Source organism: Anas acuta, chromosome 3, assembly GCF_963932015.1.
Source record: "Anas acuta chromosome 3, bAnaAcu1.1, whole genome shotgun sequence".
Taxonomy (NCBI): domain Eukaryota; kingdom Metazoa; phylum Chordata; class Aves; order Anseriformes; family Anatidae; genus Anas; species Anas acuta.
In genome coordinates, this window is record NC_088981.1 from 24,424,110 (window position 1) to 24,446,101 (window position 21,992).

General features: G+C 40.2%; 1 protein-coding gene and 1 long non-coding RNA gene across 4 annotated transcripts in view; one reads left to right on the forward strand and one right to left on the reverse strand.

The window, feature by feature from the left end:
* Positions 1-5,384: 5,384 nt before the first annotated feature.
* On the reverse strand, positions 5,385-12,843 carry LOC137853628 (uncharacterized). Of its 2 annotated transcripts, XR_011094605.1 has the most exons (5): positions 12,704-12,840; positions 11,788-11,867; positions 11,547-11,615; positions 10,804-10,868; positions 5,385-8,463 (listed from the first exon to the last, which is right to left on the reverse strand). It is a non-coding gene; the product is annotated as an uncharacterized lncRNA (long non-coding RNA). The 2 variants fall into 2 exon arrangements; XR_011094604.1 differs by lacking the exon at positions 11,788-11,867 and having other exon boundaries at positions 12,704-12,843.
* The window catches only part of SLC35F3 (solute carrier family 35 member F3), a 159,163-nt gene continuing 149,472 nt past the window's right edge, over positions 12,302-21,992 (forward strand). For both annotated transcript variants that reach the window (XM_068676188.1, XM_068676190.1), the window contains exons 1-2: positions 12,302-12,507; positions 12,628-12,857. In XM_068676188.1, coding sequence (XP_068532289.1) covers positions 12,455-12,507; positions 12,628-12,857 — 283 coding nt within the window. In that variant the 5' untranslated portion in view covers positions 12,302-12,454. The remainder of the gene's footprint in view (positions 12,508-12,627; positions 12,858-21,992) is intronic.

The following is a 21,992-nucleotide window of genomic DNA, read 5'->3' on the forward strand; positions in this document are numbered from 1 at the left end:
CTAAATGATGGTCCTCTATTTCCCCTCATTCTTCCTTGCAGCAATTCTTGTACTACTGTTTAAATATTTAACTATTCTCTTAAGTCTTTGACATAAGGCAAGCTTATCTTAGGAGAACACTACTTATGGACTTTTTTTTTTTATTTGGTAAGCTGTACAAGGTGATCCTATAGCAAAGTGGGCAGGATTAGTGTTGGCTCCAGTAAAAACTGTGTTTGGAGCTTCACTGTCTTTCACTGGATGTCACTGCTTATGTGCCAGAGTTAAGAATTGGGTTTTCCTTTTTGTTCACCACAAGTTTTGATAATATTAATTAAAACTCTATTTTTCCACATTGTCACCATCTAAAAGGCAGAGTTGAAACCACCTGCAGCAAAGAGAAATGCTGTTTTCAGAGAAGTGATTTTTGGATGGAAAGTATCATAGAAGTACCAATGATGTATAGTTTGCTGCCAATTCCCAGCACCTTTTGACATGAAGCATCCAGTGTCACGTGCCTCTGGGAATTCCTAGTTTTTGTTTTTGTTTTTTTTCAAACTGGGTAGGAATTTAGGAATTGTGTTAGCCCACCTTAAGCATATACTGAAGAACGTTCTTCTGCAGCTTTAACTAGGTCCTTAATTACCCACACGCATATATATATATGGCTTGTCAGTCTAGAACTAAGCAACCAAACTGAAAGGAAATTATTACACTGAGTATAGTGAACAGGCTGCCCTGGGATACATTTATGACTTTAGTGAGCCCCATGAGAAGTGTTATATTGCTGCTAGTACTGTTAATTCATTGATAAATGTGGATGATGCTTATAATCTCCTAGAAATTATTTAAACACAGTTTAAACTGCTGATTTCTGGAGTAAAAGGAAACTTTTCTTAAATTTTCAGCCAACACCTTCCACCAATACTGTGCTTACAAAACAATCTAATATCACTGTTTATCCATAAATGACTTTGAAATGAGCTCGTTTCATTGTGTTAGATGATCCACAGAGGTAGGGAGTGGGAGAAAGAAGGCATCCATTACAAAATCTTCGTTTTAGCTTGGCAATCTAGGCAAGAGCTGCAAGGTAACTAGAAGCTGAATAATGAATTACCAATGCCTGCAAACCTTCATCTGGTCTCATGAGATGAGCAGACCTGAAAGTTTCATGTTGTTCTGTTAAGCATGGAAATTCCCTGGTCTCTTTTCTAAAAGGAACAAGTCTTTCTTGAAGGCCTTGGCTCACTACTGGAGAGAGCAGCCTCCAAATGAAAGCTGTGTCACCTGCCCGCAACTCTGCAGAACTTGATCTCATTTCAAATGCCGGTAGCTCAGCATCCCCAGTAAACGTTGTTATGGTGACAGTGGAACTCTAACACTGAGCACTACATCTATCTGCTTATCTACCAGTAACGATCCTGCTGTGTAAAACTTCAAAAGGAAGGGAACCTATGGGTTGTTTTTTAAAACCTTCTCAATGATCAAAGAGGAGAGAGATTAGAAAACTGCATCTATTGAAAATTTAATGCTGGAGTTTGATCTCAGGTAGAGGAAGGGAGGGAAAATACATCTCTTCATATACCTCAACAGCTAGATTCTTTGCTTATTTAGGGCTTGGTCGTGTTGCTGCAGAAGATGGCAAAATATACTGGCCTGTTGTGAACAGCCTTCAGAGGGGTTCATGGCTGGTACAGCAGCTTGAAGGAGGAGCTGATCAATGCCATGGGCTGGAGCATCCACATGTGCACATCCTAGCACCAGCAGAGGGTAAGAATATATGTGTGCTGGCACTAAAGAGTTTCATATCCCAGAACTACACAGTTCACTCTCAAGGAGATTTTCCTGTCCTTCCCTTCAACTCTTACTGCCCTTTGCTTAACATTGGCAGCAGTTCTGTCTGTTGAGATTAAATACCTTAAAAACAAATGTAAATAAATAAAAGCAACTGGTGCTTAGGTGTAGAAATGAAGCAGGAGGGGTAATCTTTTCTGGAACTCAGAAACACTGTTGGCATATTTAATGTAGGTGAACAACTTAATTGCACAGGAGTTTTTTGTTTTTTTTTTTTTTCCCCTAGTAAATAAATAAATAAATAAATAAATAAATAAATAAATAAATAATGGTCATGGCCTTGACCTATCTTCATTCAGTGGGCATTGTCAGATCTGCCTTCATTCTGGACCTTTACATCAGATACACTTTCTGTAAATCAGTTGAGTTGATCTCTCATTGATTTCTCTCTGCACATGCACTTGTCTTGTTGGCCTTCGTCACGCAATGTCACAACACAGGTGGCACGAGGTGGTAACCACTGAGCATGCTTGTGGTGACCTCAAGGTGAAAAGCACGTGCTCTCCGGTCACCCTGCCTATTCCAGAACAAGGTAACTGAGGGCAGGATGAACTTCTGAAGGAAATTGTATGCTGGTAACTTACTGCCGGCAGACGACAACACTTCTTGTCTGATACTCAGCAAATCAGATACCATGGTTTTCAGGTCAAATTCTTAAGGATCTTTCCATTTTTTGCTTGTTTTTCTTGCAGGGCTTCTTTTCCCAGCTCTGAGTAGTGTCAGGAGGTTCTGTGTTTTTCTTGGTACTTTCTACTTGCACTGGGACTGATGCAATAATGGCTCCCCTTCATCTGGGTACTGTTTCTTTGCAATTTGACTGCTTCTGCAGATTGTTTTGATGACTGTCTCTTGTATGTGGCCAAACTGGAGCCAGGAAGCAGACAAGCAGCACTCGCCCTCACACTCCCCCCAGCACTACAGTCATGGGGAAATTTCTTTCCTGCTTCATTTGTATCTTTACAAAATGTCGCCATAAGATCTCTTCAAAAGTTACAGTGCTATAAATGCGTTTCTGAAAGGCGTGACAGATGTTCTCTGGAGTTCTGAGCTGGCTCACATGAGACAGAGCTGATGGGCACCAATGGGAAGGGATAAAAATCAGGAATAACTTAATTTTATCAGATGAAATGATAGCCCAAGTCTTGAGGGGCATGGTGTTGAGGGAAAAAGTTGGTTCCTAACCAGAGAATAAGCATTCAGAAAAGAGAAAAGTCATTACCCAATCTCCAGGATTTCTTTCTTTTTGGTCTTGTTTGATAACTGAAAGGTAATAAAATGGAAAAACTAAGGAGGCTGCTAACAATGAGGCAGTTAGTGACTAATACAACACAAAATAGTACATAGAATAATACAAGCAACTGCAGCAACACCTCTAGAAATCTAATACTAAGTCTGTATTTTGTGGCATGATTTTGGCCTGGCATATGAAACAGCTACTGCCAGTGAGCAGTGGAGAGTGAAGCTTCCACTGTGGAGAACAGAGGTGGACAGATTGGGATTCACCCCCTGGCAGATGTGTGTCTAACTTCTTAAATGCTAGTGGTGGGGGCTCAGCAAAGTTCGTAAACAAGGCACTTTGATCTTCAACTGTCCCTACCAAAACAAAGTTTTGCTCAGTATCTAAACAGCAAGGTCTTTTTGCTGAGATGTAAGTCCCTTATTTTTTCTCCTATCCCAAGCAAAGATTAATGTGTGTTAATCTTTCTTTTCTCCCAGTCTTAAGATCACAGCATAGGGAGACCATACAAAGATGGCATCTTCTTGCCACATCTACTTGTTTATAATCTGATCTGTGAACTTAAGAGATGTAACCCTGTGCAGTCCTATTGCCCCAGTGCAAATAGAATAGGCGAGGAATTGAAAACAATTCCCTTTTTTCCTCTTTTCTTAAAGGGTTAAGTATCTCCTAAATAGTGAACCTTTATTCATGCTGCTGATGCACAAGCCTGAAAAATAGCTTTCATCCCTAGGCTACCTCACATGGTGTGAGCGGAGAGGGTGTGTGGGTGGGTATTTTTATTTTTATAAATCTTTACGTATGATCTGGTGGTGATAGATGCAGGTTCACTTAATGTCATGAAGATTGTCTACTTGGAGTATAGAAGCACTATGGAAGAACTGGGAGGCAGATAGGAGTTTTGCATATTTTCTGCTGCTGCTGTTCCCGTTATCTATTTTGCAAGGCCTAGTCATTACTTGTACAATAGTCTGATAAAGTCACTGTGTAGGTTTATTAAATGGCAAAATTCCTAAATAAACAGAAATATTGTTTGTCAATTTAATTTTAAGATCCTCTTTGACTCAATGGGAACTTATCATCAACTATACGGTAGGTTGTTGTTTGTTTATTTTTTTTAACTCTTCTCCTAACACAGAATAGCTTGATACTGAAATAATGTGTGCACATGCTACAAAAATTACTGGTCACAGAAGATGAATGCTTGATCTGTAGTGGCAGATATACCAGAGCCTAGAACTGATCTGCTAGTCCATGGATTATTACAATATCAGAAAAATTGCTGCGAACTTGCATGTTTACTGTGTATCTTTGTGATTTGAATGTACTATGTCTCTGGATGTTGATTAATGTTACTGTTAAGATTGGATTAAAAAATAAGTAGCTATTACATTATTGTTATTTGTATGCAATATCGTATCTGATAAAGCAAGGAATTTCCCTAACTATTGGAGGACAGGGAAAAGTGATCTCTTGCTCTGATCTAGGATAAAGAAGTGCTTTATGGTTGAATTTGGCACAAAGGGACTTGAGGAGTAGGGAGTGATATGACCATCTCAGTCACGAGATGCCTGGCATGACTGGGCTTTTGTCTCCTAAATGGTATCAGAGTAATTCACAATAGAACGTGTGGGAGGAGGAGGCACAAAAAGGCCCTATTACTTCTGACAACAAAAGGAATAAATAAAATTTTAGTCTATAATTGGTGCCAAAAGTCAGACTAAAATTTGCTGTGATGAGGATTTATTTTATTTTAGTAGAGAAACACTATATTAAGTTTACAAGACATTAATTTTAGTTGTGGCTGAGAGCTAAAACATGATTAGTATAAACCTGTGTGAGTACTGGAGGATGGCAAAATGCTATTTGCAGCTCAGTGTTCAGGCAGTAACACTGACTGCTTTATAGGGGCTACTTTAATTCTCTTTCACTGTTTACAAAGAATACACTGAAGATAATATTAAAATCCCACGTGAGATACAGAGGGCTCAAATCACCTCTTCAATGAATAGTAAAGCATAAAATACTGCCTTTTTCAATGTTTTATTGTGTGAAATCACAATTGATTCATCTTTATGTTGTGTAGCAGGAAGAAAAAATAAAAACCACATTATTCTAATTTTTCTTTCTTCAGATATTTGAAATAATTAATATAGATATTTCTAGCAGACAAAAATCCTATTAAGGAAGTTTGCAATCTCCTGCCTTTTTTATTTACTGTAGATTTATCTTTATATCCAAGTATTTGATAAAAAAAAAAAAACACCACCAAAAAACAAAACAAAACAAAACAAAAAAAACACAGCATCCCAAGACATGTTTTTCTTCTCCAGTCTTTCTCATAGATCCTCAGTCTCCAACAGCGCTGTTGTTTCCTCAAGTGCCAAGGCTTTCTATAGCATAGGGAATCTTTTTTTCAATTTTGTCTGTGGATTACTTTTCCAAGGATAATATTTGTATTTCAAATTAATCAAGGCACATGTCTTTTTTTCTACTGACGATATCCAAGTATGATGTGATCTCCTCTATGCTGTCACTACTGTTTTTAATTTTTGTTTATTATGTTGTTGATGTGGCTTAATTTATATTTGGGGGAATTTCTCAGGATTTTTTGCTTTAATAAGAATTTTGCATGGACCAACAAGGGAAAGCTTATACATAAAGAAAACTTTTAGCTCAAAACCAATGAATGTAGCCTAGAAAAAGGAATGTAAAAGTGTTCTTTAGTAGAAACCTTACCAATAAAGAAACACACAGATCCACAGATTTTTGAGCAGCTTTATGTGCTTTTGTGTTAAACAAAATTAGAAGTTGATACCTGCAATAAAAACTTTTTTTAGAGTCATGGTTTTTTTTTTTTTGGAAATACGATGAAGTGACTGATCACTAAAATCATGCCACTCTTCAAAATAAGTGGCTAGTGTGTATTCAGAAGTTGTACATTGGAGACAACTCCATCAAGCCAGCGGAGTTTCACCAGCATGAAATAAATTAGATCAATTCAAGTTGGGGGAGAACATTGCTTTCAATTTTACTGAATTGAAACTTGCTTGGGCTCTTCTTTTTGAGAAATGCAGCTGCTCTGGTCTATATGCAAAAGACTATTTCCATGTAGAAAAACTGTTGTAAAGCAAATTTTCATTATGTGGGATGTTCGCCACAGAGCACATAAATACCAGAGTGAGTAAATCTAAACAGTGTTTCCAAAACAGGTTGAAATCAAGTTTGAGATTGGTTTTATAGGCTCTTCCGTATGACAATTATGAGGCAATTTACTTGATAACAACTTTCTGTAGTTATGTTTACCATAGATGCATGATTTTAAACAGCAGTTATGACATTCGTCTTGATCTTTGTGATATTTTTGGTAGGCGTGATTATGTACAACTGGTGCTTTTCATTCACTTTCTCCATGTCTTTCTGATTTGTACATGTTTATATGAAATGTGAGGCTCTGGTGAAAGTGATGTGGTGGGTCTCCATCAATTACTGTACATGAAAATTTGCCTTTAGAGTTTAGAATAGGTAATACTACTATACCATGAGCTACTAAAAAATGCTAGAGAATGCAAACACATGTTGCTTTTTCCAGCTTAAGCTTTTGTATCTAGCTTACCAATTAAAATGCACATCAAAATCAAGCTTGATGCATTGAATAATGCAAGGAAAAACTGTTATTTAACATTGTTCTGTGCAGTAAGCAGCCCTGGGAGAAGAGGAAATTCTTCTGGACAGTTCAGGATTACAGCTTTTGCAAGGGCATCTTCTCCTGACTCAACCTTTAAGAGTGATTTAAAAGCTTTTTGACTTTCCTCAGCAAATACCTTTTGGCAGGATTAAACTGCACTGCTGCCAATCTAGCCCAATACCAAGCATATTAATTAGGTGTCTTGGCCTTTTTATTAATTCTACAAGCAGGGTAGTCCATTCAGCAGTGACTGAGGAAGTTTAATCAAATAATCTCATTGTTCCAAATTTATCACCACAATAAAAGAATCTACTAAGCGAAGGATGAAAGAATCCATTTTCCATTGCTAAATAGTTTTGTATGAGGAAGAGGTATTGCTTGAGACTCAAAGCAGTACTAACATCTGCCCTTACGTGGATATGCAGTACATAGGGATGACCCTGTATACAAATGAATGGTACGAAGGACCTGCATAGTACCTCTGTGAATTGTCTGCCTGTAGTTCTTGCTGTTCTTCCTCTCACTACAAACTGGTAATGTTAACAGATTTATTTATTTTTATTTTTTTTTTACAAAGTCTTTTAATTTCAAAAAGCAGCTGGAAAAAGAAGTGCAGTGTTAAACTGTTCTTAGCTATGATATGATGAAATATATCCAGTGTAGGTGACAAAAGGATAAGAGAAAACACCTTTTTGTATATTGTAGGGAGATGTGGTTGAACTGGGGTCTGGGTTGATGTAGCAGAATGTGGAATAGCTTCCAAAATTATTTCCTGAAGAACTGGAAAATATGTGTGGTTAACTTATGAACTAGATTCAAAATGCGTATATGGAAGTGGCTACGCCTCACAGTACAGAACCACTCCTTGACCTTCTGTGCTAGACCAAAAGTTCGGCTGTGGGATTCTTAGTGTTTCAGACACATGAGCAGCTTCAAACAGCTGCCATTAATTTTATACAACAGAAATTGCCTGTCAAATCAGTCTCCAGGTGTTCTATTCTCTTCAGAAATTACCTTGCCAAGAAAGCTGCGCAGTCCAAGGCTAGCAACGCATTTCCTGCATCAAAAAATGGCAACTTTAAAAACCACCTTCAAAACTAGAAAAACAAAAGCTTATCTGAAGGGTGAGAATTATCAGATTTTTCTTGGGGCTAGCACACTTTCCAGATAAGCAACTTTAAATGCAGTATGAATGTTGTGTTCTGATTCACTAAAGCCTTCCCTGAGCACAAATCCATTAAGTTTTCTTTCTTGTTCTGTCCGGAGTCTTTCGTTCTCTCCCCTAAATCTTCATGGCTGCTTTTCGATTATTTCTTTTGGTGGTCTTTCTGGGCTTGCCAGGGTAGATAGCTGTTGCTATAATTTCCCCCTTCTCCTTATTCCCAGATTGTTTGATTCTCCTTGCAGACAAACTCATACTACAGTCAGTGAAGTGAAAAGGACAAAGTAGGAATGATAGGCAAATGCAGAAAACTTGCAAGACTGGTAACTACTCTTTCCTTAATTTTTGTTTTGTAGTCCTTTATTTCAGGTATAAATTTCTTGAAATGGCACAACATGATGGCAGATACCAAGTATATGTAGAGCACAGATTGGCTTTGGGATTTATGCCTCTGGCATTTCTCAAAATACGGGACACTGAAGAGATCTGCTGTTCTGTATTTTCTGTCTTTGACACCTCCTACAGTCCTTTTGGGGTCTGTTGCTGGAAGAAGGAAAATGAGGAAGGAGACTTTAAAAACAAAGACTATCTTTCTGCTTTTCACTTCTCAGTTTTCCACTTGAATTGAGAAGAAACACAAGGGCAATGTTCATATGCTGCAAAGAAATAATGAGATGCCCTAAAAAAAAAGTTTTTTCTTTCCCTTCACTTCTTAACTAACAATAAATAGCAAAACAATCAATAGACCTATTTTCAATTCCAAATATAAGAGGCTTCTATTTTCCACTGGCAAAAAAGAAGCTGAACAGTTTATATTCAACACCATTGAAGCAGCAGATTAAAATCAGCTTTATATAAAGCAACATACCTCTCTGGAACTGATCTCTGTGTACCTTCCTGACTACAACAGGCAACTACATCATAATTTTCAGAGCTTTCTAGTTGCTTTTGGCAAGGAGTCATGCCTGAAATCCTGATGCTTGTTTGGTTTTGCCTGTGCATTGCAGGGGTCTGAGAACAATGTGGGAGCTTACATGAAAAATGTGCTGCAACTTGTCTTAAATTTATCTGTGTTTGCTCCAGCACACTCTCCCTCTACTTGAGAAGGCAAGTGTGAGTCTGTTGAAGGTGGCTGAGCTGATTTTGCTTATTATCCAATTTTGCATTTGGCCAGCATCTGTCCACTATATCAGTCTTTCTTGGTTCTCTGGGTTTATTTATACCATTTAAAGGTAGTAGTAGATATTTTAAAATGTGAATGCAAGCAAGATTACCCATGATAGACTAGGAAGCCTTTAGCTACATATTTTTTGTTGCTGACTCAAAAATTTGCAGGTGAAATAGATTATGTTCAAAGTTGCACCCTTATCCAGGCAGAACAGCATACTAATATTAAATTGGTCCCACTGATTTAGCTGGAGCCACTTTGGCTATACAGTAGCATTATATTCATGTGGATGTCAAATCTGACTCCAGCCAGAGAAAATTAATAGTTTTGCCATATAAGCATTTCCCTGTGTTATATGGAGCTTCTATCATGTACATTGTATATCTGTCTAAACCCCAAGAATCCCTGGGGCCAGAACATCTGATTAATGGCTCAGGTATGCATCTTCTGTAATAAGGATAAAAATACTGAGAAGCAGGAACATACATCAACTGCAGAGAGATTCGGTCAGAAGAATACTTGCTTGAGGAGGAAGCTGGGTCCTCTTCTAAAGACTCTGAGTTCCTAGAGGTAATTTTTTTATAAACTGGAGAAGATAGATAGTAGTTTCTGCAGTTGTGACTGTTGTCTTGCCCACTGAAATCTCTCTTCTGTGTTATCCTACTCCTGTCGCTGTATCTGCTAAATGTAAAACTCATTTTGGGAGGTGGGTAGAAATCACTAGCCCTTCACATGAAATGAATAATGTATTGATAAGTGTAAATTTCCATCTTGGATAAACTTATGCCAAACTACTACTGATAGGAGATGAAAATAAATACTGCTTAAATGGTATTTTCCTCTGACATGGCATCATAATGTCTGTATAGAGCTGATATATCTTAATGGTGGTATTTAAGAGCTGACTATCAGTCAAGCATATCATTTCTTGTCTAGGGAAAGAAAATGTGCATCTAACAGGACAGAATAAGTAACAACACTCTGTAACAAATACTGTTTCCTCCTACAGGGCTCTGCCATTATTTCAAGTACAATATTTCCCAGCTCTTCTATGCATGAAAAACTGTAGGTATTTTATTAAAGTAACGCTAATAAAAGGTTCAGAAAAGCCATTCACAGTGCTTCCAGTTTGGCGGTGCATAGAGTACTGGATGGTTCCTATCTAAATTGAGACAAATTCTGCTCCATTTTGCCCACTATTCCCTAAATAGTGTGTAGGTATATTCCTTAGACAGGTATACAAAACATTTAGCAAATGTTTTCTCTGTAACTTGTTCCTTACTCTTGGGGTGCATTGCTAGTTTATACACTACTTTTTCTCTCCTCATACAAAAAATTTCAAGTCAGCTCCATAAATCCACAAATTCAACATCACGTGGGACTGAATATTTATCTTTTAGCATTCAATGGCATATTGTCAGTTTCAATTTCAAGTACAATGTTTAAACATAATTAAAATAGTGAATGCAAGATTTTTTTTTTTGCATGCCCCCACAAATATTTCTTTTTTAACAAACATTTACAGCAAGGTTTGACAAGATCCTAAGAGCTAACTATGTTGATGTTGCCTCTTACTGTAATTTTGAAATGTTGTTTCACTAAACAATTCCGTTTTCAAAACTTCACAATTTTCCACGCTTTTCTTCTCTCTCACAAGATGCATACTCTCTTCAAGTTTGTCAGCACTGCCACCCAAGCTGTCCAAAGTCACTTACTTGCATGACAGGAGAAAGTATTAACGGTCATCCATCATTCCAGTTACACCTTGAAATGACAGTAGCTGGGAAAGAATAAAACAGCAGAAAAACAATCTTTTTGGGGGGCACGTGTAAGGAATGAGATGATTCTGGAATATAAAGTGGAGAGATATGCAATGGAGATTCTGAATTCCATGGCACCTTTCTGGGAATACAGAAAATGGACAGGGACGTACTTTACTGGCAGTCCAGCAGTACTGACCAAGCGTTTGCTACTCTGCACCATCCCACCTGTCCAGCCCATGATGAGAGGTGGGTAAGTGCTCAGCAGGTATTGCTGCTTGGCTGGGCTTGGTTGATTGAGCCTTTGTTTGCTGCAGCTCTGAAAGAACTTTATGCCATTTTTCCATGCCAATGTGAATTAACCCTATACTGAGCACTGCTAGCCCAGACTTGCATTTCTGGATGTTATTTTTAGTACACTTTGAGAATCTTCTGTGAATAATAATGGAGATATTTGACACCAGATACATGCAGTAGCACAGGTAATTCTCAGCTGACATCCTATCCTTGTCTTTCACTTAAAGCTGGGAAGAGTATGGACTCTGCATATAGAGTGACACTGGACTTGGGCCTGACTGAAATGTCTAATCCCATTATTGCTTGTTATCATTACTGCTGCTCTGAACATCTGAGGAGATTTAAATCAAGCTAGTCATCACTATCTGTGGGTTTGGTGAATGTCGCTTCCATCCTCTCACCTTAGTCCAAGTCACCTTCCTGCATCGGCGTGTGTGCCTGGCAGGGCACTCCATCACGCTGCCAAACGCCTGTGTGGACAGACAAAATAACTGTTGTGCAGGTGATAACACAAAGTCAGTGCATGATTTGATACGGGTGTTTGATATTAGTTTGTCTCCTGGCAGCTGGGGCTACTTTGCTTTCTGTTTCTGAAAGTGGCACAGCTTTATAAGTGGCACAGTTACCTTTAGATAACATTACCTGTAGTTATCAGGAACGCCTCCATAACGTTCACGGTTTGCTATCCCTGGTAACTTTCTGGGACTTCTCCATTTCCTTTCCTATAGGACACACGTACCCACAAAGTTATTCAACCAACTCCAACTATATCTGCAGGCCACCAAGCACCTATTATTACTTTAATTTTTTTTGACGTGGTTATACTAGGTGAACACCCCACCTTTCACCCGCGTCTTTACCCCCTCCTTCCCTCGCTCGCCCCCAGAAGGACCCTGAGGGGACTCTTCAGGACCCCCGCCCCCGGTCCCGGGGCCGTGCCGTGGCTGCGGGCTGCCGGCAGGGGTCGCGCTGCGCGGCGGGCCGGCCCGGTTGCGGGCCGCGGGGCTCCCCCTGGCGGCGGCCGCTGGCAGCGCGCTGGGGCGGGGGGCGCGGAGCGCGGAGCTCGCCCTGCCCGGCCCCCGCTCGGCAGGCGGCGGCAGCGGCGGCGGCGGCGGCCCGCCCCTCGGCTCTCCCAGCTCTCGGCAGCCCGGGGACCCTCCGCGGCCGCCGCCCGCTCCTTGTCGTCTCCCTTCTTCCCTTCTTGTTCCTTCCTTCCCTCCCTCCCGCCTCGCACCCGGCCGGTGGGCGCCGCCGGCTCGCCCCGCCGAGAAGTCTGGGCGCCCCCCAGCCCTCGCTGCTGCTGCTCCCCATGGGGATCCGCGAGTTCCCCAACGGCTCGGCGCGGGGCAAAGCCGCCACGCTGTGAGTACCGGGCGGGGATGGGGATGGGGACGGGGATGGGGGACACCCGGGCGGGGAAAGTTGTCGGGCGGGAGGTGCCGGGGGGCTGCCGGCCCCTGACGCCCCTCTCCCGGCCCCCAGCGGCATGCGGCGCTCCCCCGACGTGAGCCCCCGGCGGCTGTCCGACATCAGCCCGCAGCTGCGGCAGCTCAAGTACCTGGTGGTGGACGAGGCCATCAAGGAGGACCTCAAGTGGTCCCGCTCCGTGGAGGACCTCACCAGCGCCTCCGTGGGGCTCACCTCCATCGAGGAGAGGATCCTGCGCATCACCGGCTACTACGGCTACCAGCCCTGGGCCGCCAGCTACAAACGTGAGTCCCCCGGGGGGTGGGGAGGGGGTGGTGGTGCTGGGGGGTCTGGCTCAGAGGTAGCCACGAGGTAAATGTGGGATCCTGCGACCAGGAGAGCCCGTTTAGGTGCCTTAGTACTGCCTATGTGCTCGGTGATGTGTTGATCGCCGGATTTGTGACAGCTCTGAGAAAGCTCCGCTGCATTCACACACGCCCTGCTCTCAAAAGTGACGCCTTCTCGGTACGTCTCTCTGTTGCTTTAGAGGTCTGCCAGATCTTCGCAGTGCTTAATCTCGTTTTTATGCCTTTCCTGGGTCAAATGGAGCCGTCTCTTCCATATTCCTGCACTTGAGAAAGAAACTTCCTGCGATACCGCCACGAAGAGAAGCCTAGCTGTGTCCCTCCGTAGACGTGATTTACGAAGGAGCTGAGACCTTGAGGGGTTGTAATATATCAGCTAGTATTCTTGCAATAACACTCCCTGTTTCTTGCCCGTCTTTCATCTCCACGGTGGTAATTGCATGACTTAACAAGTTCTAAAAATAAGTTACCCATTAACTGAAGTCATAAAAACATTTTGGTTGTTCAAATGCTGTTCGTATCATCACAGGGTTTTTTTGTTGTTGAAATGATCGTGCTGTAACAAACGTCAGTTTTGCTGGGAACACTGGCTCTGACAAAGTGACTGTTTTCGTGGTGCACTTTCCTAAGTATTGCGTGTAAACATTCTGAAATGTTTACTCACGGATTATCCCTTTGCTCATGTGCTTAATAATGAAAGAGGAAGATGCAGGCAAGTGTGGTGTGTGGTACTTGTTCAGTTTTTGTGAGCCACTTCTGATTGCCTGATGATAGGGCTTTACTGATAAATATTCAAAGACTTCTTCTGAGAGAGTGTTTTTTATTATTATTTATTTATTTTTATTTTGACAGAAATGTCTGATATTTGCTACTTTACTCGCGAGGGAGTATGGGATTTCTCTAAGAGCAAATCCATTGCCTGGATTGGGATCATTCCTGAGAGTAAAGCTTATTCAGGTCAGTTTTCAGGATCAGATCGTGTGCTGATGCCAGGCTGAGTTGGGTATTAGTGCTTGCATCTGACACAGTGACTAATAGTCCAGCTGAAGTCGCACTGAGCTGCTGTGGCAGATCCTTCTGAAGTAATAACGGTCATGCTAACTCCTCAATTATTACTTGTTTGTTGAAATTCATAACTGTGTCTGAAAAAGTTAATTGCAAGCCTCAGCTTGCTAGCCTAGTTATATATTCTCTGGTAGCTCACTCTGAATAACAAAATTACATACTTGAGTTGTAATGGTGGCATATAAATACAAAAGTTGTCTGGGTTTCTTACTTTTGTGCCTAAAAATAATAGGTCATATGAAATCATTGCCAATTGAAAATCTGGGTTGCTAGAAATGTGGAAAAAAAAAACAACAGTATGAAATAAAAGACCTATCTCTCTAGCTGGTACTGAATGGCATGGCTGAAGATGAGCTGTATTGATGAACATCAGCTGAACAGCTGACCAAATGGATGTAAATGGGGTAAATCGTCTGAAGTAGGAAGCTACCTTTGTAAAAGCTACTTTGAAACCTCTTTAAACAGTCCTTCAACTTGAGCTTGTGCAATTAGTTTTGGGATATGGATTTTCTTTGTGACCTTTCATTTACAGGGTTTAATTAGCCCAAGAACTGTGAACAAACAATTTTTATTAAGTTCAGATTGCTCCCTTGTGGTTTTTGTCATCTTATTGTGTGTGCTTGTAGATATTTGTGCTGTTGGCACTATGTAAATAATGGGTATAATTAATGGAGTGCATTAATAATGGATCTGCTTTCTGGAAAACAAGTCAGTAACATGGTTTGATCTGATCTTTTTTTTTTTATACATATCTTTGTGACATTATTTTATTATAATTAAATCACCTGAAGGGCCAGATCTCTTTTTTTTTTCCCACACAACAGTGTTTCTCATATGCATTATTTAGACTGTTTGTAGGTATTTAAAATCGAGACATTCAAGAAGCCTTTGCTGGTTTTTAACAAAATCCTGTGAATTACTGACCAAATCCTATACTTAATATACTTATAAATATAAGATGGAAAGAGGGGAGGAAGAAGGGAAGATTGCCAAAATCACAAAATGTTATGGACTGGACAGAAAAAGAAAGGACTCTGCGTTGCTCTAGGGAGACCTGCTCGAGTCAGGTGAATAGCCCAGATGTTAACAAATGACATTCCCTGTCACAAATAGAAGCCTTGTGTTCCCTGAAAATGCTAAAATTACCAGTCCAGCCTGCAAAGTTTCACATCACTGCATCAGCTTGTGAGAGGGAATAGGATGGGACTGTACACAGCTCAGTGAAGACCTCTGCTGTTTGACTGCACCTTCAAACCAGATTTGAAGAATTAGAATAAAGCAATGTGTTCTTGTGTTATTATGTTATTATGATGCCTTCAGAGGATTTAGTGGTATGGCCTAGTGAAATATTGTGCAATATTGGTTATTTCCTCTCAAAAATGATCAAAGAAGTCTTTAAGATGAGTAAGGAAAAGAATACAGACAGTCTATTAAGAATCTTAAGAGTTTTGTCTGGTTATCTTAAAGAGGTAAGAAAAAAAGTTTGTAAGGTATTGGTGTATGCTGCTTTGGCAGAAAGAGAGTTTTTCTTTTTACTGTTTTGTTAAAAAAAAAAAAAAGATGGACAGTCAATGAAGATGAAAAGCTGTCAATTAAAAACTGATAGGAAAAATAATTTTGGAAGAAACATTTGTTTTTGAGATCAAGAGTTCAAAAGATTGTAGATCTTGTCACTGCTCTAAATTACAATTACAACTTGGGAAAAATATTGGAGAGAATATTAAACTTCATTATTCAGAATACAAGTTAGGAGGCAGACCATCTCTTCCTGAGGCTTTCTTGCACTTTCCTCCATTGCCTCTGCCCACCAAAGGCAATATCCAGAAAGAGGATAGGAGTGTGCCCTGATTCAATCTGGCAGTACTTGTTTTTCTGAAATTCTTGCTACTGAATTTCAGGCTATTTGTGTGAATAACTGCTCTTGAGTCTAAATCAAGCTTTCATATTTGTCCCATGGGGGGACAGTTTTGCAGCATCTAATTTGATTTCTCAAATGCAAAGGCAGGGGGAAGAAACACGTGCAAGAAGCAGCAGAATCATACTCTAATACATCTGTGTCAGTGGTAGAGCTCAGTATTTGTGAAATCTTTGATATCAACAGGCAGTATGTTAATTGACTTAAAAATTTTTAATTAACATGTGGATCAAAGAATTTAGTTTAAAAAAAAATCACACACACAAAAATTGTACATCCCAGTGACGGCCTTTTTGTTGTTTGGAGATCAAACTGTTGTCAGAGCTCTATTATCAACGCTGTTCTCTTTCATGAAGGTTAAGTAAATTACCATGGTTTCTGCCTCTAGAAGCTTGTTACTTAAGTTCAAGAGGAAAGACACGTTTGGAGGTGAGCAGTTCTATTTCTACTTAACACCACTGTAACTGGGCTTTAGGCTTCTAACTGTTTTTTAGAAGTATAGACCCAAGAACTTTTCTGTACTTGTGAAAGACAGCTGTGACTAAACTGCTGAACTGTCTTGCTGATCCATATGGAAGACTTCATTTTAATTACTGTAGCAATTGACAGAGTGCTTACTTCCACCTGAGGAGTGCACAGCAAGTACCTTTGTCAGATGTTCATTGCTTTCTACATGGGCTTGGTCTGTTCTGTAGTGATTCAATATCATAGTCTGTCACCATGTGATTAATATTCTAAATACATGCATCTGGGCTTCAGCAAGTTATCCCTATTTTGCAGTCTTTCTTTTCCTACTGATCATCTGCACGCCTCAGTTCCTTGTATAAGATTAGGGTCTGTCTTCTAAAAGAGGGACTTTCAAGTATCCTTAGAATGTGTTCCTAAATACAGGTTCATTATGGACAAAGCAGGATTATATGTTACCCTCTCTCCTTCTAGATGCCTGTAAGACCACCTAGCATCACACTTAATTCAGTTACCTTCTTTGTATGGCTACAGGTGTTACTATACTTGAAATAATGTTAGGAGAATATTATGTGTATTTAACTCAGTGCTATTTAGTAGGGATGGACCACAGTTTATAGCTCAAGGCTCGTGGACATTTCTGTGAGACTTTGACCTTTTACATAATTCCAGGTTGTTCCAGTGACTTCTTATAAGTGGTATATTGTCATTCAGGTGGAAGGGAAAGATTTGTATCCAGCAGCTCTGAAGACCTCCGTCTCTTCTTCTGCTTGCTAGCTTCAATAGTAGTTCCCTATTTTTAACATTTCTCCAATGTTATTTCAACAACACAATAAGCCATATGTTTTTTATGCCCGGAATATCAATGTACACTATTCATACAGCATATAACTCATCAGGTCTTGACCTGCGCATAGAATTTAAGTGCTATTAACAATGTAAATAACATAATAGAAAACACTGGCTTACAAATCTTCTAAATGTTTCTCAGAAAGCACGAGTGTCTGAGACCAAAAATGTCACAGTTACTGAACTTTAATATTACTTTGAACTTTGAGGGTGGTGAAGCACTGGAACAGGTTGCCCAGAGAGGTTGTGGATGCCCCATCCCTGGAGGTGTTCAAGACTGGGTTGGCTGAGGCCCTGGGCAACCTGATCTAGTGGGCAGCATCCCTGTTCATGGCAGGGAGGCTGGAACTGGATGATTTTTGAGGTCCCTTCCAACCCAAGCCATGCTATAATTCTATGATCCTTTTAATGTAGTAGTTTAATGTTGGTTTTAGCTAATTAAAAGTATAAGTATTTTACCCATATAAATAGTGGAATAGAAGTTATACAGTTGAAGACACAGAATCACAGAATTTCTAGGTTGGAAGAGACCTCAAGATCATCGAGTCCAACCTCTGACCTAACACTAACAGTCCTCCACTAAACCATATCCCTAAGCTCTACATCTAAACGTCTTTTAAAGACTTCCAGGGATGGTGACTCCACCACTTCCCTGGGCAGCCTGTTCCAGTGTCTAACAACCCTTTCGGTAAAGAAGTTCTTCCTAAGATCCAGCCTAAAACTCCCCTGGCACAACTTAAGCCCATTCCCCCTCGTCCTGTCACCAGGCACGTGGGAGAACAGGCCAACCCCCACCTCGCTACAGCCTCCTTTAAGGTATCTGTAGAGAGCGATAAGGTCTCCCCTGAGCCTCCTCTTCTCCAGGCTGAACAAGCCCAGCTCCCTCAGCCGCTCCTCATAGGACTTGTTCTCCAGGCCCCTCACCAGCTTCGTCGCCCTTCTCTGGACCCGCTCAAGCACCTCGATGTCCTTCTTGTAGCGAGGGGCCCAAAACTGGACACAGTACTCGAGGTGCGGCCTCACCAGAGCCGAGTACAGGGGGACAATCACCTCCCTAGCCCTGCTGGTCACACTGTTTCTGATACAAGCCAGGATGCCGTTGGCCTTCTTGGCCACCTGAGCACACTGCTGGCTCATATTCAGCCGACTGTCCACCATCACTCCCAGGTCCTTCTCTGCCTGGCAGCTCTCCAACCACTCATCTCCCAGCCTGTAGCTCTGCTTGGGGTTATTGCATCCCAGGTGGAGGACCCGGCACTTGGCCTTGTTAAACTTCATGCAGTAAAGACCAGTGTTTCCAGCTGATTCACCTTGTGATCTGCTTTTCACATGCAATTCACATTGAATGCTGTTATCTTCGCAGTCATTAAAAGCAAATCCAGTGGGGTTGTGAATCAGGATAAAAATATTAGTATGTGAGAATTGTGCAAATACTGTTTTTAGTCTTGAAATTTGAGTGAGGACTTAACTTGTTTTTGAGGTGACTTAACAAGAATCTCCAGAAGTTCAAAGACAGAAGTAGAGGAGCATTGTTTTCTCTGGGAAAACCATTTTTCAGGCCAGCTGTAAGTGATTCATTTAAAACTGTTACTTGCTTTCCAATACATAAATATTGAAGGTCATGCTCTTATACTAATGCAGTACTTTAATGATATCCTTCATGTTGCTATTCATGAGCTCAAGTGATTATGTGAGAATCTCACTTTCAGGTGAAAACACAGACTAACCTCTAGATGTGTATGTAGCTCTGGGAAAAAAGCTTGGATAGCTGCCCCAGGGTCACTGTATAGGTCAAAACCCCCCAGAAGCTCAGAAGAAAAGTAAAAATATGTGCTTTACCTCATTGTTTTAAGCCAGATTTATGGTGTTTGGTGGCTTAATTCTTTTTTTTTTTTTTTTCTTAAAGCTCTTTGACAGTACTAACATAACTAATTGTTACGCTAGCAGGAAGAGCTGAGCAAAGCCTGGTCACTCCTGCAGGTGAAAAAAAGCAGTGGCTTTCAATTGGCAATCAATTGCATTGTAGCTTTAAAAGTGTTGTGGTGTTGTTAATTCAAATGTCACTGTAGTCTGCTGGAAGCTAAACCTACACGTGGTTATACAAAAACCAAGTGGTTCATATCCAAATGACATCTCACCCCAAAACTCCTGAAGCCATTTCCTCATATGCGTGGTACTCTTTGTAACTGAGAATAACTGTCCCCAGACACAGCATCTCAACATACTTCAGAGACCTAGTCATAAGTCTGCAGTGGATGCCCCAGAATATTACAGGAGACATTATTCTTTTTTGGGAAGAGATCCTTTTGACCCCGGTGGGCTTTAACTCTTTGGGTGGCCTTGCAGTTGAGAATGAAAGAGGAATAGCACAATCTGGTCATGTGAGACAGCAAAGAAGTACAGGGGATGAATGCTGAGCATCTGCAAGATACCACATGAATAGTTAAGGGGAGATCAGACAGCCTTTCAGAAGGTTCTTTTTCAAGGTAATTCCAAAGGAGGTAACACATGAGAGACATGAGAGTTCCCTGGCCTTTTTTTTTTTTTTTTCCAGGTACTAAGTAAAATATTTTGGGGCCAATACAGAGCAGAAAACTGCTTCCTGTTATAATTTGGGCTTCGTTAATCACAGATTCCAAGTTTTAGGTTGCTTGTTGGCAAGCCAAGCAAATTGAAATTTAAACTGATTTACTAAACATTTTGAATTGCTTAGTAAATATTTGGTGAATTGTAAATGTTTAGTGAACATGTTTACTAAACAATTTTAATTGTGTAGTGTTAAGTTACTACCACTTTAGGTAGACAGCTGTGTAAACATTTTTTGTTTTGTATCTTTGTATTGAGTTTTCACAGTGAAGAAACGAAGAATTGTAACCTACAAAATGGATACTTTTTCGTTTGTTCATTATTTGAACAAATTAATTGGTTGCTTTCAACTTTGTTTTCCCATGCAGCTCTAATTACGTGTCGTGAGCAGTATGCCACTTATGCAAAACAGTTCGTAGAACAGCAATTAGGGGGCTGTTGGCTTCCAGCATTCATTGTATACCCCTTAACTAAATGTTATCACTGAATGTTGTTTCCCCAGCAGAACATACCACTGAAGTTTCTACCATGCAAACCTACCGGAAGCACTAGTTGTATGTGTTTGTAACGTTGTGACCCATGTTAGCGGGTTTGAAGAAGTGTTAACCAACAGTTCAAACTCCTTTTACTAGTGAACTGTGTGTGTATATTTATGTATGTATATATATATATTTTTTTTAATAGAAATGTGTTTGTATTCAGTAATCAATGTATTGAATCCATAATAATGAATTGTTACTAAAAACACGAACTATTATATTGATATAGAATAATCAGGGAGAAAATTAGTTTGCTTGAACTGTGTTTGGCAACTATTAAGGATTAGGAGGAAATGTTTATTTTTGAAACAATTTTGCATCAAGTTTATGAAGTTGTATCTGTCTTTATTGAGGGGTCCTTCCTTCATCACAGGAAATTTCTGTAGTAGATTTTGGAGAGTAGTGTGTTATGTATTTGCAACTTTAATTGATAATTTGTTTAAGGAAAGCAATTAATCCCATAAGATAACTTCATTGCAGTCTTGCTGCAAAGTCTGTGCTGATCTACTGTAATATCAGATATTGTTGTGTAATTGGAGGATTACTGAAACACCAAGCCACAAAAGGACAAAGACTCCTGGTCTGAGATGTTTGTCCCTCTTGAAATTGCTTAGTGCATTGCCAGTGAAGCTCATTAGCCTCACTGGTTGTTTCAGCTGGCTCGTGTCAGGGCTGTCTTCAAGGGGACTTGTTGCCCCCTAATCTGTCTTTAATGTAGCGAGGTGTTTGTGCTTCACATTCCTGGTGTAAATCAGAAGCTACTGATAACTGCTGCCATTCAGTTGGTGTCAAGTAGGCCTAAGGTGAAAAGAGCGATCGAAAACTTATATAAAGGCAACTTTACTTAACTGGCTCTCTCCTGGAGCATCTGAGGGTGTAGTTCTGACTTTCTCTTTGCTTTGGAAGCAGAAGCCATAGATTTTCCACTATTGCCAGTGAATGATGACTACTCTAAGAATAGAAATATGAATATGATGAACCCTTTCCTTTGGAGAAAGGAACCATGACCTGACGATAACGATTTCCCTTCTACGTAGGGAATAATTAGCCTTCATGTGATATATCTTGTTATAGAACATGGTTTCCTGAGCTTTTTTTGATTCTCTGATTATCTTCAGAGGGCAAGTGCTATTTTGTTCCTCAAAAAAAAGATGCTATGATTGCACCTGAGACCATGGAGAACTATTTGTTTCATGAACGGCTCAATGAAACGTTCTGTAGATTGCAGGGATGCAGGAATGTCATTCCCTGATTTCATTTTCTTTAAACTTTGGTGTTTGGTCAGCTCCCATTACTATATATATATTAAATGGTTTCAGGTACCTCTGTTTTCTCTTACTCTTGAGGGTCTCATAAGATTCATTTTTGTAGCAAATTTGCCTTATTTTACTTCCTGTCATTTTTTTCCCATTATTATTTCTGGCCAATGCAAGAATCAGTCTTTTTCGGAGGAAAATCTATTCCAGTACTGTAGGAATTCAGGTGGCCTAACGTTTAGGAAAATAAGGATGACATTGCCTAGCCAACATGAAATACTAACTCAGTCAGTCATACAAGGCAAGGTCATTTGAATCTTTGAGCTCCTCCAGGACCAGAACGTGTAACTGGTTACAAGTGAAATAGTTGCATACTTCCTAGTAAGTCCTTTAACTTGCA